The sequence below is a fragment of the Achroia grisella genome, unplaced genomic scaffold (genome assembly GCF_030625045.1).
Source record: "Achroia grisella isolate CSIRO2021 unplaced genomic scaffold, CSIRO_AGI_Agris_v1 utg461, whole genome shotgun sequence".
NCBI lineage: Eukaryota > Metazoa > Arthropoda > Insecta > Lepidoptera > Pyralidae > Achroia > Achroia grisella.
Window position 1 is genome coordinate 2,165,988 of NW_026712871.1, and position 17,272 is coordinate 2,183,259.

A 17,272-nucleotide genomic window follows, 5' to 3' on the forward strand; every position below is an offset into this window, starting at 1 on the left:
TATTGTATTATATATATTTATTATATTTGTATTCCTTAGATATATATTGTATTTATCATTTATTTATTTCTCCGCCATTCTCACCTATGGTTGACTGGTAGAAAATGCCGCATGGTGTTAAGTCCGCCATATGTATTTATTTTTACATATGTACAGTTACAGAAATATTAATATTAAAAATATGTATATTGCCTTATCGCTAAGCAATATCTTACAGGCAACCTTTATGTACTTTACTATATTTTGTATATTGTGTGCATTGAAGTTAAATAAATAAATAAATAAATATACCTCGTATTACTATTACAATTGAGTTTGAATCGATCATATATAACACCAGCATTTGTCATCATTTCAATTTTATTTCGATTCCATCGCTTTCGAAAGACATTGTCTATAAATTGTGTATTGGGAGCTTTGTTTGCTTTTGCTGACAAGGGGGATGGGGGTAAATAATTGTAATAAATCTGCTTACGTAATACTTGAACGGGGCCTGAGACCCAGATTAGCGCTCCTTCATCATCATCATCATCATCTGCTTCTTCAGTAACCCATTTGTTTGGGGTCGACGTAGTTTAGCGCTCCTCGTTTCCCCGAATTTGTGTGCAGAGTTAGATTTCCCAATTTTTTATATATTTACTAGTTGTATCGACAAACGTTGTTTTGCCTTAAAATAAAAAAAAAATTAGGGGTGGACTACCCCTAACATTTGGGGGGATGAAAAATAGATATTGGCCGATTCTCAGACCTACTCAATACGCTCACAAATTTTCATGAGAATCGGTCAAGCCGTTTCGGCGGAGTATGGGAACGAAAACTGTGACACGAGAATTTTATATATAAGATTTAGTTTCTATACTAATTATTACCCGTTTTGTGCAGATTTTTATTCTCTACAACTTTTAGTTAAAACATTTTTTCATATCTCTTACCGTTATCGAGTTATTTAAAAAAAAGCGAAGTGAAGTGAGATAAAAAATTAATGATCTAGATGCAGGTTTCGCTCTAGTTCACACTCCAGACTCACAAGGAATAACTATTATTGTACTACATATAAATAATTACTCAACTACAAAAAAAAATACTTTATTTGTCTTTTTATAATATTATTAATTATCGACACTGCATTTTAAGTAATCAATATTATTATTACTTAATATTTTAGAAGCTGACGAGATAATTTCTTCTTTCTGTAACAATACAAATGTATATATATATTATCACCACGACACGACACCGTCCTCGCTGGGGAAGACGACGACCTCAACAACATAATCCAGTGCAATCAACCAGGCGCTCCTAGTTGCATCTCCGATAAATCTGCCGTTTAATTCAAACAGACATGAAATAACGACGGCCTGAACCAAGGTTTGAACATCTAGCGGTGCCCACAGACTGAAGTCATATCGGTCAGCTGGGAGTTGACTTCCAGCCGCTCCGTAAGTCCTTTTTTTTACTATTCTAATGCTGTTATCCCTAGCTGGCCTTTACAACTTCACCGGACGATAGAGGCGAGTGGAGATGGCACTCCAAACCAAAGGAACGACTTATGGAACGGCTGAAGGACAAGTCCCGTCAAAAGGATACGACGCCAGTCTGAGCGCACATTGCGTGCAATTTGATCCAACTTGAAAGATAGGATAGCTTACATCTCAATTTATAGTTGCAATATGTAATTATGAGACAAATATATGATCGCGAGCCTTATAGATAGACCAGGAGCCATATCTTTGACATGACTGTCCTATATGAATAAATATTATTTTACTTTACCTGCGACGTGTGAAACCGGGCGGCGTTATATATAGACCCGAGTTATCCATTACTATCGGCCCAAAGAGCGTGTTCTGCAAAAGAATATTGTTCATTAATAGTAAATATTTGTTTGATTTGTAAATTGACAATAACGTCTCTTATATATGGGCTAAAAAGGATTTGTATCCAGAGCCGTAAACTTATTAATAAAAAAAAATATTGTTAGTTTGTTGTTTATTTATATAATTTAATTTAATATATTTTGACGACCTCGGTGGTCTAGCGGTCTAGCACACCGCTTTACGTCCGATGGTCGCGGGTTCGATTCCTCGCACGCCACAAACATTTGTATTCATGAGTATGATTGTTTGTATCGGTCTGGGTGTTTTCTATGTATAATAAGTATGTATTTACGAAAAAAAAAATATCTATGTACTTGTATCAGTTATCTAGTACCCATAACACAAGCTTTAGCTAGCTTAACTTGGGTCTAGATGGCGCTGTGTGAATTGTCCTGAGATTATTATTATTATTAATATATTTTTATTAGATTTAATTTCATTACAATACAATGCGTATACTGGTGCACCAATCAGGTTTGACAATACCATTGGACCAGGTAGATGGCGCTGATATTCAGGTCAACACAACATCCTGAGATATTACTGTTATATGTTAAATACTTACTGATGAGAGACTGCATCTCGGTGTCTTTTTGCTTTCTTGAAATGTAGTCTTAAGTTATCCTGTAAAATAAAACCCAAATAAACTTAAATTTACGCACTTTTAAATAGTCATTAAGTAAAAAATAACTTAAAATCCCAATTATTATAACTAAAACTAAATCCTTATTAATATTATAAATGAGAAAGTAACTCAGTCTGTCTGTCTCGCTATCACGTCAAAACTACTGAACCGATTTAAATAATTTTATTCTTACTTAAACTTAAATTGTAAGTAATAATAAAATTATTTAAAAGAGCAACACGCAAGTTTCTCGCTCGTTCTTCTTGTGATGATACAGCTTTCCGAATGAGCGGTAGTGTTGTGGTGGGGTTCTTTTTTGTTGAGATGTGTTAAATAATAAATAATATGTATGTTTGCAGAATAATTCTATTGCATTTTTTTATAATTTTCTTTTACAACAATGTCAATCTATATTTGACAACAACTATTATTAAAAACGTAATCGGTGAGGAGGCCGTATATACACCTAACAGGTAGATAAGATTTTACAACAATGTCAATGTATATAGTAAGTTTATTTGAATAAATGATTTTCTATTCTATTCTCAGACCTACTGGTAAATGCATATCAAATTTCATAAATCTAGCCATTTCGGAGGTGAATGGTAACATTGTGACACGAGAATTTTATATCTATTATTTTCTATTTAGTTTACTTTTCATTATATAACCTTATCTAGTTATCTACCGTATATTGAATCCCATCAAAAACATAAATGTGAAATGATAGCCGAGTTTAATATTATGATATATGCCTTGATTGTTGACTTCTACGACAAAAGAGATGAGATCTAAATGGGTGCCAAGTTCAATGGTCTGTCCTGAAATGTGTTTATAACAATATAAAATATCATTTCTTCTTATAACTTAGGATAATATACTGTAGCCTAAATTCTCATATACCAATTATTACTTTCGATTGCTAGTTACTACTAATAATAAAATAGGAACCGACAAATAACATGTTTAGAACTTGCGAAGGCTACAGTATATTTCGTATATGAAAACTAGTTAGACCTTAGGCTACAGTATATTATCCTAAGTTATAAGAAGAAATGATATTTTATATTGTTATAAATACATTTCAGGACAGACCATTGAATTGGCACCCATTTAGATCTCACTTCTTTTGTCGTAGAAGTCAACAATTAAGCCATATATCATAATATTAAACTCGGCTATCATTTCACATTTATGTTTTTGATGGGATTCAATATACGGTAGATAACTAGATATGGTAATAGAGGTAAGGTAAAAATGTTGTATTACAATCCAGTTTTGTACCAAACTATACGCTCCTAATTATATTATTGTATTGATTGTAATCTGTTTTATATGCTAACTAGCTTTTGCCCGCAGCTTCGCTCGCGTTTGTTTATCAAAATCCTTTCTTAGGGGATGCCTACGTTATAGTTGCTTTTTGCATGCAAAGTCTCAGCCCGATCGGTTTAAAATTGACAAAATTGCACACAAGTTTTCAACCCCTATTTAATCCCTTTGGGGGTAGAATTAATCAAAATCCTTTCTTAGCGGATGCCTACGTCATAACATCTACCTGCATGGCAAATTTCAGCCCGATCCATACAGTGGTTTGGGCTGTGCGTTGATAGATCTCTATGTCAGTCACCTTTGAGTTATATATATTTAGATAAATAAATATAAAAAAACAAACCAACCCCTATTTTTTATTAAGAGATTTCATATAATAACAACGTTTGCCAATACTAGTTAATATATATAGAGTTAATAGAGATATAATGTTAAAACTAGTTAATATAGATATATTTAATGTTTTGAAGGGTGGTACGTGGTGATGCGTCTCGAATGCTCAGATGGTCGGTTTTTTTTGTTGAGATGTGTTAAATAATAATAATATGTATGTTTGCAGAATAATTGTATTGTCTCTTTTTATAATATATTTACAATGATGTCAATCTATATTTGACAACTAAACTATTACTCGTAATATATTAAATCACAAATTAATAAGTAGGTCATATATACTCGTAACAGTGAGGTTGTCTTCAGCAGATTACGGGGTGAATAAATGATAGATTTCGCTTGATAGTCTCGAATTTAATGGCAAATATACTATTTATTACAAATTTGGTGGAGTGAACAAAAGTACGTTAGATCGATCGGTTGATATTTTAAGTCTCTTCGTTACTTTTCGTATTTAAATTGGATGGGTGTGCGCTCCAATCAGAACGCTCTCTTGCTTGCGTTTTGTTGCTGCTTGCTGTACGCGACAAAGGGTAAAAAATATAAGGTAACTAACCTTATACTTTTTACCATTCAACAAAATCCAAATACTTACCCTTGATTTAAATTTGATGTCACACTCCACGCAATAGTAATCCTTCCTTACGTGAACAGCCTGTATATGCTTGTGCAGCATCGATGGATAAATGAACATCCTGTTGCACTGTTCACATTGTAACCGCTTCGATTTGTCGTGACGTCTGAAGAAAAAAAAGTTGTTTTTATAGTATAAAAAACGAGCTTGCGGCTCACCTGATGGTAAGTGATACCAATCTGTCATACTAGTGAACACTTCTGTTATACTCGTGGATAGAAATGGCTGAATTGATTTTGACGGGACTTTTGTGGCAGGTAGCTGATGTAATAAGGAGTAACTTAGGCTACTTTTATTTTAGAAAAGTAAAGTTAAATTCACAGAACACTACCAGACAGACAAAAATTGTAAAAAATGTTATTTTAGTGTATGTACCGTATTTATATTCATATGCATGTAGTAAAAAACGGTTATTTCAATATTACAAACAGACACTCCAATTTTACTTATATGTATAGACTAGCTGTCCCCGCGAACATCGTCCGCGTGGAATTTAACTGTATTTTCCTAAAATAAAAGTAGCCTAAGTTACTCCTTATTACATCAGCTACCAGTCAAAAAAAGTCCCGTCAAAATCGGTCTAGCCATTTTAGAGATTAGCCGGAACAAACAGACAGACAGACAAAAATTGTAAAAAATGTTATTTTCATTTCATTACTCACGTGGTGTGGACACGCAGCGTTTCCACGTTGAGGAACAGCTTCCCGCAGCGCGGGCAGGCGAGCCTCTCCCGGGGTCCGTGAGACCTCGCGTGACGCTGCATCACGGTGCGCTTACTGCAAATAAACATAGCTCAGCCGTCATACTCGTGAATCCATCCGTCATACTCGTGAATCCATCTGTCATACTAGTGAATCCATTCGTCATACTCGTGAATCCATCCGTCATACTCGTGAACCCATCCGTCATACTCGTGAACACACCCGTCATACTCGTGAACCTATTCGTCATACTCGTGAACCCATCCGTCATACTCGTGAACCCATCCCTCATACAAGTGAACTCATCCGTCATACTCGTGAACCCATCCGTCATACTCGTGAACCCATCCGTCATACTCGTGAACCCATCCCTCATACAATGAACTCATCTGTCATACTCGTGAACCCATCCGTCATACTCGTGAACCCATCCCTCATACTCGTGAACCCATCCCTCATACAAGTGAACTCATCCTTCATACTCGTGAACCCATCCGTCATACTCGTGAACCCATCCCTCATACAAGTGAACTCATCCTTCATACTCGTGAACCCATCCGTCATACTCGTGAACCCATTCGTCATACTCGTGAACGAGTGCTGCTTGTGGGGACTGGTCACTGGACGCGCAATATATCCGGCAGCGCGAGTGGCAGGGGACGCGGCTGAATGTAAACGTAACATAACTCACTGGGTAGTGTAAGTGCAGCGTCGACAGCGATAGTGCGCAGCAAGTGCGGTGTGCGCGAGCGAGTGATGCTCCAGCAAGTGTTGCCTCGATCCGCGCTGCAGCCTGCACACTTTGCACGAATATCTATACATATAAATAATTTATTTATAAAAAACACCAGAGTCATATTATATTGCATCATTCACTTCACTAATGTTTTTGTAGAAAAATTTTAAATACATAGCACTGACAATATTATCTGATTACACTAATAATGAGTGCGTAGCGATTTCTATGTTGATTGTCGCATGCCTCTTACTTGTTACACTGTAATTATTTATATATGTAAAAAAAAAACATCTATTAAAAAGAGCAACACACAAGTTTCTTGCTCGTTCTTCTTGTGATGAATCTGCATTCCGAATGAGTGGTAGAATCAAAATATGACTATTCAAAAGTGCTTGTAATGAGTTTATTTGAATAAAGATTATTTCTATTTCTATTTCTATTTCTACTTCACTTCACTTCACTACACTTCACTACACTTCACACTCCTAGCCATCGAGGTTGTCGTATGTTCTTGGTGAAATTATCACAAAGTGCTAACTGACCTGACCTCATGCTCATCTTATCATCCTCCACTGGTGCCCTGCCAGCGCATACCGTTAGCGCAGGCGGGTGCACTATTATCATCTATAAGTCCCGCCTGATGGTATATGGTAACCGTCGCCTATATACATGAACAGCACTATGGACATCACGTTATCATGTGCCCGTGATGATCAAGCATTGTAATTCAATACTTTTTTTTTAAATTCAATAAAATTGGATTTAAAAAAAAAGTAATTCAATTGAGTTTCTTGCCAGTTCTTCTCAATTGGATCTATATACCGAACTGGACGGTAGGGAAAAAAAATTATAATGTAAAAACTTGACGTTCCTAAGCGGCTAAAATGTCCTACAAGAATAAATGATTTTTGAATGTTGAATTTTCAAACGGATATCGAAATTACGACGGCCTGAGCCGAGGTTCGAACTCCTAGTGGTGCGCTCAGACTGGCGTCGTATCCGTCAGGCGGGAGTTGCTTTTTTTTTTTATACCACTTAGGTGGCAAACAAGCATACGGCCCATCTGATGGTAAACGGTTACCGTAGCCTATGGACGCCTGAAACACCAGGGGTGTCACATGCGCGTTGCCGACCCTTAAGAAACCTTAATATACCCTTCTTGAAAACCCCCATGCTGTAGTCTCTCGAGAAAACCTCGGCAGGTAGTTCATTCCACAATCTAAGTGTACGCGGGAGGAAGCTCCTCTGAAACCGCACTGTCCGAGACCACTTAGGTTCCAGCGTGTGGGGATGAATTCCCTGTCGATGGCGAGCGGTGCGGTGGTGAAAGGTGGCCGTAGGCATCATGTCAAACAATTCATCAGAACACAGTCCGTTGTATATTCGGTAGAACACACAAAGCTATGCGAAGTCTCGCCTCAAGCTAAGTGGTTCGATACCGTTAGAGAGATTGGGATCATCGACAATTCTCATAGCAGTTGTCCTTCAGCCGCTCCATAAGTTCTTCCTGTGGTTTTAAGTGCCATCTGCACTCGCCACCTATCGTCCGGTGAAGCTGTGAAGGCCAACTTCCCTGTTGTGGGCACCGCTGGGGATTGGAACCTCGGATCGTTCATGTATATAGAAGATTGTTACTACTAGATTAATAATAATAATAATCTCAGGACAATTCACACAGCGCCATCTAGACCCAAGTTAAGCTAGCTAAAGCTTGTGTTATGGGTACTAGACAACTGATACAAATACATAGATAATATTTTTTTTTCGTAAATAAATACATAATTTTCATAGAAAATACCTAGACGGATACAAACAATCATACTCATGAATACCAATGTTTGCGCCGTGCGAGGAATCGAACCCGCGACCATCGGACGCAAAGCGGTGTGCTAGACCGCTAGACCACCGAGGTCGTCAAGATTTAGAAAAGAAAGCATTTTAAAAGCCTTCAGGTAACAACTGGTATATCATATTACCTGGTAGTATGTGATTTCATATGGCCACGCAGTGAAACGACGCTCGGGCAGTATTGTGTACATATTTCACATAAATATGTACCATTTTCCTGAAAGAAAACCAAATGTAAATCATAAGAAAGTATGAAATAGTATTTAGTTCTCTTTAGTTATAATATAAACAACTACAACGTGTAATATATATGTACAAGGTTGGAGGAAGCGATGTGCAGGGCCGCACATACGGGAGTTTTTTTTTATGGATGATAATGTAATGGTGCACCCGCCTGCGCTAACGGTTTACGCTGGCGGGGCACCAGTGGAGGATGATAAGGTGAGCATGAGGTCAGGTCAGTTAGTCCATCGTGGTAAATTCGCCATGAATTTATCACGATGGTTTCCAGGGGGAACCGCGTGGAAGTCAACCTGACATGGTACATTGCTAGTAATGGGGTCATTAGTCCACATTACTAACAATCCGCTATCATCATCATCTGCTTCTTCCTTATCCCATTTATTTGTGGTCGTAATATGTTTTTCTCTTCCATTCATCCCTGTTCGCAGTCATCTCGTTATTTACTTCCTTTCTTACCATATCATCTTTCACACAGTCCATCCATCTCTTTTTCGGCCTTCCTCTGCCCTTATAACCATCCACATTCATATATAACACCTTTCTTAAAATATCCTCGTTCCTACGCATTACATGTCCATACCATGATAGACAATTACTCTAACAATCCGCTACCATCGTGATTTTTTTTTTTAATGATGATAATGGAATGGTGCACCCCCCTGCGCTAACGGTTTACGCTGGCGGGGCACCAGTGGAGGATGATACATGAAGTCAGATCAGTTAGCCCAACGTGACAAATTCTCGGGAATGTATCACGATGGTTTCCAGGGGGAACCGCGTGGAGGTCGATCTGACATGGTACATTGCTAGCAATGGGATCATTAGTCCACATTACTGACAATACCCTTCCCCCCTACCATCGTGATTAATTCTTGGTGAATTTGTCACGATGTGCTAACTGACCTGACCTCTCATCTTATCATCCTCCACTGGTGCCCCGCCAGCGTAAACCGTTAGCGCAGGCGGGTGCACCATTACATTATCATCTGCGCGCACTCAAAATAACAATAATTTCAATTCATTTCGAAATTCTATGTATTATTGTAGAACTGTCAATATAAGCGTTTACTGAAATATGTGTTTAACTTATACCTGCAAGGATTGTATTTAAATAAAGATTATTTCAATTTATATTAGCTTTTGCCCGCGGCTTCGCTCGCGTTAATTCATCCCCTTAGGGGTGGAATGTATCAAAATCCTTTCTTAGGGGGTGCCTACGTCATAGTAGCTTTGTGCATGCAAAATCTCAGCCCGATCGGTTTAAAATTGACAAAGTTTCATACAAACTTTCATCCCCTATTTTATTCCCTTGGGGGTAGAATTAATCAAAATCCTTTCTTAGGGGATGCCTACGTCATAGTAGCTTTATGCTTGCAAAATCTCAGCCCGATCGGTTTAAAATTGACAAAGTTTTATACAAACTTTCATCCCCTATTTTATCCACTTGGGGGTAGAATTAATCAAAATCCTTTCTTAACCGATGCCTACGTCATAACATCTACCTGCATGCCTAATTTCAGCCCGATCCGTCCAGTGGTTTGGGCTGTGCGTTGATAGATCACTATGTCAGTCACCTTTGAGTTATATATATTTAGACTAGCTGACGTCACAAACATTGTTCTGTTCACAAATTAAAACGGCTTTTAAAAATAGGGGTTGAGGGTAGAAAGACAAAAATTTGGTGTCCTATTTATTTTTAATGCCACATTATAAATAAATAGAAATAAAATATTTTGCCCAAATGATAAAAAAATAATGTTAGGGGTGGACTTATCACTTAGGGGTATGAAAAATAGATAGTAGCCGAATCTCAGACCTACTGAATATGCAGATAAAATTTCATAAAAATCTGTCAAGCCGTTTCGGAGGAGTATGGTAACTAACATTGTGACACGAGAATTTTATATATAAGATAAGACTAGCTGTTCCCGCGACTTCGTCCGCGTGGTATTTAACTTTATTTTTCTAAAATAAAAGTAGCCTAAGTTACTAATTATTACATCAGCTACCTACCAAAAAAAGTCCCGTCAGTATCGGTCCAAGCAAAGCATTTCAGAGATTACCGGAACAAACAGACAGACAAAAATTGTAAAAAATGTTATTTTGGTGTATATACGGTATTTATATTCATATGCATGTAGTAAGAAACGGTTATTTCAATATTACAAACAGACACTCCAATTTTATTTATATGTATAGACGTATGTATCAACTTTCTATAACCGAAACTTTCTATAATAGAAAGTTGCGAGGTAACAGATTGAGTTGGTATGAGCATGTTATGTGGAGGAACTAGGACCATGTCTTATGGAAAGTGTATAATATGAATGTGGATGGATGTAAAGGGAGGGGACGCCCTCAGAAAAGATGGATGGATTGTGTGAAAGATGATATGAATAAAAGAAGAGTATGTTCAGATATGACGACTGATAGAGAGCAGTGGAAGAGAATGACATACTGCGCCGACCACAAATAATGGGATAAAGGCAAGGCAATGATGATGATGTATAGATGTATAGATGAGATACCTGCGAATGTTTCTGCATGTGCGATTTTAAGACATCTTCGAAATTGAATCCTTTGACGCATTTCTCGCATTTGAACAAGGTCCTCTGGTACTCTATGCTTTTAGATCTCTCCTTCATTTCTTGTAATACCTATGAAATTTGGAACACATATTTATCTCTTTGTCAGCCTCGGTGGTCTAGTGGTATAGCATATCGCTAATGGTCGTGGGTTCGATTCCTCGCATGGTACAAATATTTGTATTCATGAGTATGATTGTTTGTATCGGTCTGGGTGTTTTCTATGTATAATATGTATTTATTTACAAAAAAAATGTATCCATCTATTTATATCAGTTGTCTAGTACCCATAACACAAGTTCTGCTTAGCTTGGGACTAGATGGCGCTGTGTGAATTGTACTGAGATATTATTATTATTATTATTAAACATAAAAATTGACAATAACAAAATTACAAACTAATAAGATTGGACAAAGATCATGTTTTAATGTAAGGTGATCAACTATTTCTTGTTCAAAAATAGTATACTTTGCAATTATTTCATAGGTCAAAACTTTATTTTCTTTTAAAAACATATTTTTCTTCAGAGTGTATGTATTTTGCAAATTTTTTTTTATACTACGATGGTGGCAAACAAGCATACTGCCCACGCCCAAGCACACAAGCTCTGCTTAGCTTGGGACTAGATGGCGCTGCGTTAATTGTCCTGAGATATTATATTATTATCTCGCAAGTCTCAATATATGAACCAAATTTGACAGCTTCATGTGAAAGAGTTTTTGAGTTATGAGGGGGTCAAAAGTCGCTCCAAATGTACATTATTTAAATTATTAACCGGGTCTTAACACGAATAATTTTATGGCATATTAAAATGGTATGGTATATTAAACACGAAAGTTATACGTTAGTTAAAATTAACTATTGGCTCCAAATGGTTTCTATAAAACTACACACGGCGCTGCTCGCCAGTTCTCTTACTTGAACTCGGCTTTGACACGATCCCGCGTGTCTAGATAGACAGGTTAATATACCAATTTACTTTTTTTTATAGATGACTAGCTGTTCCCGCAACTTCGTCCGCGTGGAAATTAACTTTATTTTTCTAAAATAAAAGTAGCCTAAGTTATTTCTTATTACATCAGCTACCTGCCAATAAAAATCCCGTCAATATCGGTCTAGCCATTTCAGAGATTAGGCGGAGCAAACAGACAGACAGACAAAAATTTGATATGAAATAATTGTCATACAAATATATACACCACTCAGTCTTACCTGTTCTTTAGTCAGCTTGATGACCACATACTCATCTGTTTCCTGCACCATTCTAGAAGTAAAACCCTCTTTTACTACCTTCTGTCTTCTTGATTTTGTAGGTTCTGGCGTTGGACCCTCCATGATGATATCGTAAGCATCAGGCCCCTGACTAGATTCACTTAAATCTTGTTCGGCCTTCATAGGCATTTCTTCATCAGTTCCTAATTTGGGGTCCTGAAAAGAAGTTTTTTTTAAAATGAAATGAAACGAAACGAAATGAAATGAAATGAATATTATTTATATATTTATTGCTTAAAATGTGGCACAAATGAATATGAATTATGGATTTGTATCAAGTTAGTAATATTACAGAGACGAACTTAGCATTACATGGTTTTTTTTCGGACTACTCTAATGCTGTTGGCCGCAGCTGGCTTTTACAGATTCACCAGACCGTAGGGGCGAGTGCAGATGGCACTGTGCGTGGGTGCGTGTGTGTTTGCGTGCGTGCGTGTTTGCGTGAGTGTGTGTTTGCGTGCGTACGTGATTGCATGCGTGCGTGTTTGGGTGCGTGCGTGCTTGTTTGGGTGCGTGCGTGTTTGCGTGAGAGCGTATTTACGTGCGTGCGAGAAAAAAATCTAAGTATTTATTTATTTATTTATTTTATTTATATAACTTTAATGCACACAGTACAAAAGTAACAGTACATTTGGCGGACTTAACACCATGCGGTCATTTATGTAAGTTGTCTAATACCCGTAACACAAGCTCTGCTTACGCTGGGCTGTGGCACTGTGTTAACTGTCCAGGGTTATTTATTTATTTAATTTAAAGATATATACCTCATTTTTTAATTTCTTCCTCTTCTTCTTCCTAACCTTCTCCACTTTTACATCACCGTTGACAAAATTCGACAACGGCACATCATCATTGTTAAAATCATCATCACTCGCATCCCAATTTGGACCTATGTAGTGATGTACGGGTGCTTCTGAGATTAGATTAAATCTTGATTTGGGGTTCATTAATTTTGGTTTTAAGTCCTGAAAATACATCCGGTTTATATTACATTAGCTGTGGCCGCGGTCAACCGGGTGAAAATTATAGCCTATGTGTTGTTCTGATGTATATATATTACTCTAAAGTTTCATCAAAATCCGTTTAGTAGTTTTTGCGTGAAAGAGAAACAAACATTCATCCATACTCATAAAATTTCGCATTTATAATATTAACCTCAACCTCAACCTCAGTGGTCTAGCGATATAGCACACCATTTTACCTGACGCGGGTTCGATTCCTGCTACAAGCATTTATATTCATCAGTATGTTGTATTGGTCTGGGTGTTTTCTATGTATATTATGAATGTTATTACAAAAAAACTGTATCTATGTATTTTTATTGGAGTCATAATTAGAACAGCTTATGTGGAGACATAAACAATTATCATATATATAACTAACTAGCTGTCCCGGCAAACGTTGTTTTGCCTTAAAATAAAAAAAAAATTAGGGGTAGACTACCCCTAACATTTAGGGGGATGAAAAATAGATGTTGGCCGATTCTCAGACCTACTCAATACGCTCACAAAATTTAATGAGAATCGGTCCAGCCGTTTCGGAGGAGTATGGGAACGAAAACTGTGACACGAAAATTTTATATATAAGATTACAATATAATAAACTAGAAATATTTTACTAATGTTTGATATATGTAAGTGGTACGTGATGATGCGGCTCGAATGCTCAGATGGTCGGTGAGGTTATCTTCAGCAGATTACAGGGTTGTAGAAATGATAGATTTCATTTATAGTCTTCAATTTAATGGGTAAATACGGTGATAAATTACAATTTTGGTGGAGTGAACAAAAGTACGTTAGATCGGTCGGTTGATATTTTAAGTCTGTTACATTACGTTGCGTATTTGAATTGGATGGGTGTGCGGTCCAATCAGAACGCTCCCTTTGTATTGCGTTTTGTTACTGCTTGGTACGCGACAGTAAGCTATGGAAGAATAGAGCCTCCTGGAACAGGCATCTTTATGTTTAAAAGGAGCCTTCAACAACTGTAGAATGTAATAAAAATTGTGTTTTTATATATATATAAATAAATAATTATAAATTTAAATAAATAATTATGAATTTTGACTGTTTGAAATAAATGAAAGAATACAGATTGTGGACAGAAATATTATAACTGTAAGTATAAGACATACGCTATATAATATATATCAGAATAATATATAAATATTTACCTGATTCAAACATTTGTTGAACAGAATATTGGCTTCTCGACATTGCTTAATGAATTTTGATATCTTTGAGAGTAAAAAACTACAATTGATACAAGTGTACAAATCTTCCCAACTGTTGTTTAACTGAAATAATTAATTAAACATGTTAAATAGATAGGATGATATAAGGGTAGTGGCCTTCCCTTAAACAAACACCTGTACACAATAGGTGCTATAGACTGTCCCCTTTATCGGGGCTGTTTTGAAGCAGAAGAAACGGCTGCTCATGCAATCGTGGAATGCTTGCTGTGGTCACACAATAAAAACAGATCCTTGGAATGGTGACGATGTGAAACAACAGGAGACTTCTGCGCTCTTGAGAGGAGCTTGGCTGGCTACTTTGGTAGTCTCGGCTCTACATGTATAACGGCCAGGCTGACCATTAAGAATTCCAAGTGAGTTCATCACAATGTGTTAAATGACCTGACCTGATATCCATCTTATCATCACCCACTGGTATCCCACTAGTATATACTATTAGAATAGGCAGGTGCACCATTACATTTTAAATAACAAAACTATAAAGGGGAGACAGACAATTGTAAGTAATGGGACCTAGAGGTCCCATAACTGCCAATGTTATGTCATGTTAACCCTTGCCTTGTAAACCATGCTTCATCATCATCATCATCATCGCAGCCCGGAAGACGTCCACTGCTGGACATAGGCCTCCCCCAAAGATCTCCACGACGATCGGTCCTGCGCTGCTCGCATCCAATGCCTTCCAGCGATCTTGACCAGATCATCGGTCCATCTTGCTGGAGGCCTTCCCACGCTGCGTCTTCCGGTCCATGCTTACTTTATGGTAAACATGTCACTATGACCTACTACTGCCTTGACTTAATCTTATAATATGTCCTTTGGTGCTCCGCAATCGTATACTGTATGGCGTGGCTGCCATTTAAAGAAGTACCAAAACTACACAGAATTAATAAGTTTTTTTTTAAAAATCTTAGAAATATTCCAGTACTGATACTCTTGTTTAATTATAAATATTTATATTGTATTTTTGCATAGTAATTTTCTTATTTTACCGCTCATTCGAAATTCAAATTCAGCTAAGACGAATGAACACGAAACTTTGCCTGTTGCTCAAAGTAAATGTTATTCAATTTAAAATAAAATGAATTTGTGTTCCTTAATATATTAACTATTTTTAATAGGTTATATATATTTTAGGGTAAACGAAACCGCCGGTAAAAAGTAATTTACTAAAAATAAACTAACCTCATTCATTATGAGTTTATACGTATTTATTTCTTCATACGTCATTAGACGTACGTTGGCTCCGGTGGTAAGGCAAGTCCGGCATAAATGTATCACATTTGCAATGTTACTCTCGTAGTTATGCGACATTTTACGTAAATAAAATTCAAAACAAGTTTAAGCTAAAAATCAAACAATAGTAAACAAAACAGACGCCATTGTTGTAAATAATACATGACAGATTGATTGACAGTAATGACAGTGACATTTTAATGTTTGACAGATAGTAATGACAACATATACCGAAGTGAATGTACAGGCAGAGTCCTTTTGCCTTTCCTTGTGATCGGAAAATTCGAAAAAAATAATAACATAATTATAATTTGTTTTGAAAATGAGGCAAAGAGCCAGTTATAGGACAGTTATATTAGATTTTAATTTTAGAGGTTTTTAACAAAGAAGTTAGTAATAGCAGTGGGGATCAATGGCATAGTAGCCATTTTTAGTTCGAAAAACGGATTTAGATGGCGTCATTGGTATCGAATGGAATTCAACATTGTTTTGTAATCGTTTAAAACCCAAAACTATGTTTTTAAAAAGGTTTAATCTATTTTTAAAAAGTCATATATAGATGTTAAAATGAAATAATGCGTTTTGAAAAGTAATTTTCATATATTTACTCATTTTGTTGTTGCCCTGTATTTGTTTACAATTTAATCATTGCTAATTGGGGCTTATTGTTTCCAAAATACTTTCATAGATGGCGCTGTTTTCATTTGTATCACCGTATTTTAAATGTTTATTTTATATTTTCAAATAATAAGTACTTACTATACTATTATGATAAATTAAACATAAAAAAAGTTTAAGTAAATATAAAACAGCTAAACAAGAAAACCATATTATTCCAGTAATACTTATTTAGAAAGTGTTGCCATATTAAAAATAAATGCATAGATTTATCGATTTTTTCGAATAATCGATAACAGGATATTACAACGCATTATTCGATGGTGCTTTTAATTAGTCTTTGCAAACAGTAAAATTTCATCATTTTGTATTATACTCTTATTTGGAACGAATTGCAATGCATAATTTTTACTTGACGACGGCAAAATAGAGAGATTTTGACAGGTATGCAAGTACTATATATTTATCTGTTCGCTCATAACTTCGAAACTTGAAGAGGGAAATATTAATTAGATTGATCTGATACAAGTGTACTCTATTATATCAACCTCCACGCGGTCACCCTGGTAATTATAGCAATTAATGACATTAGTGACATAGTTCTTCTATTAAAAAAATAAATACCTACTTATTGTAATTTAATGAATGAGAATTTATTATTATGGGGTCGTCCGCTGATCCTTTATATGGACCGCTGGGTACGGGCCCCGAGCTTACGCTCTTTACCCGGGCATACTGCTGGGGTATACCACCCCAGCGTCGTTCGTTTACCGGCCGGAAGCCGGCTGCTTCCCAGCAGCCGGCTGAGGGAGTCGTGTGAGTGGGACTCTATAAGTCGCTCGCCGAATTTTTAACGCCGCCACGTCACGTAAATGACGTGATCACTCGGTGGAGAGTAAGTCGCGCGGGAGCGCGCG

General features: G+C 36.6%; 1 protein-coding gene across 1 annotated transcript; it reads right to left on the reverse strand.

The window, feature by feature from the left end:
• Positions 1-2,438: 2,438 nt before the first annotated feature.
• Positions 2,439-15,888, reverse strand: LOC131845237 (zinc finger protein 555-like). The gene is made up of 10 exons (XM_059194277.1): positions 15,687-15,888; positions 14,421-14,543; positions 13,012-13,212; positions 12,188-12,403; positions 10,918-11,046; positions 8,275-8,363; positions 6,251-6,373; positions 5,521-5,634; positions 4,820-4,964; positions 2,439-2,501 (listed from the first exon to the last, which is right to left on the reverse strand). The coding sequence occupies exons 1-10, from the start codon at positions 15,813-15,815 to the stop codon at positions 2,439-2,441; spliced, it is 1,332 nt and encodes a 443-aa protein (XP_059050260.1). The 5' UTR covers positions 15,816-15,888.
• Between the last annotated feature and the right edge of the window lie 1,384 nt (positions 15,889-17,272).

Excerpts from the sequence above, each read along its gene's own strand:
- LOC131845237 (XM_059194277.1), bottom strand. The coding sequence starts at position 15,815 with ATGTCGCATAACTACGAGAGTAACATTGCAAATGTGATACATTTATGC. Across the intron at positions 12,404-13,011 it reads GGAAGAAATTAAAAAATGAG|GACCCCAAATTAGGAACTGA; the intron begins GTATATATCTTT and ends ACTTCTTTTCAG. Across the intron at positions 8,364-10,917 it reads ACATGCAGAAACATTCGCAG|GAAAATGGTACATATTTATG; the intron begins GTATCTCATCTA and ends GTTTTCTTTCAG.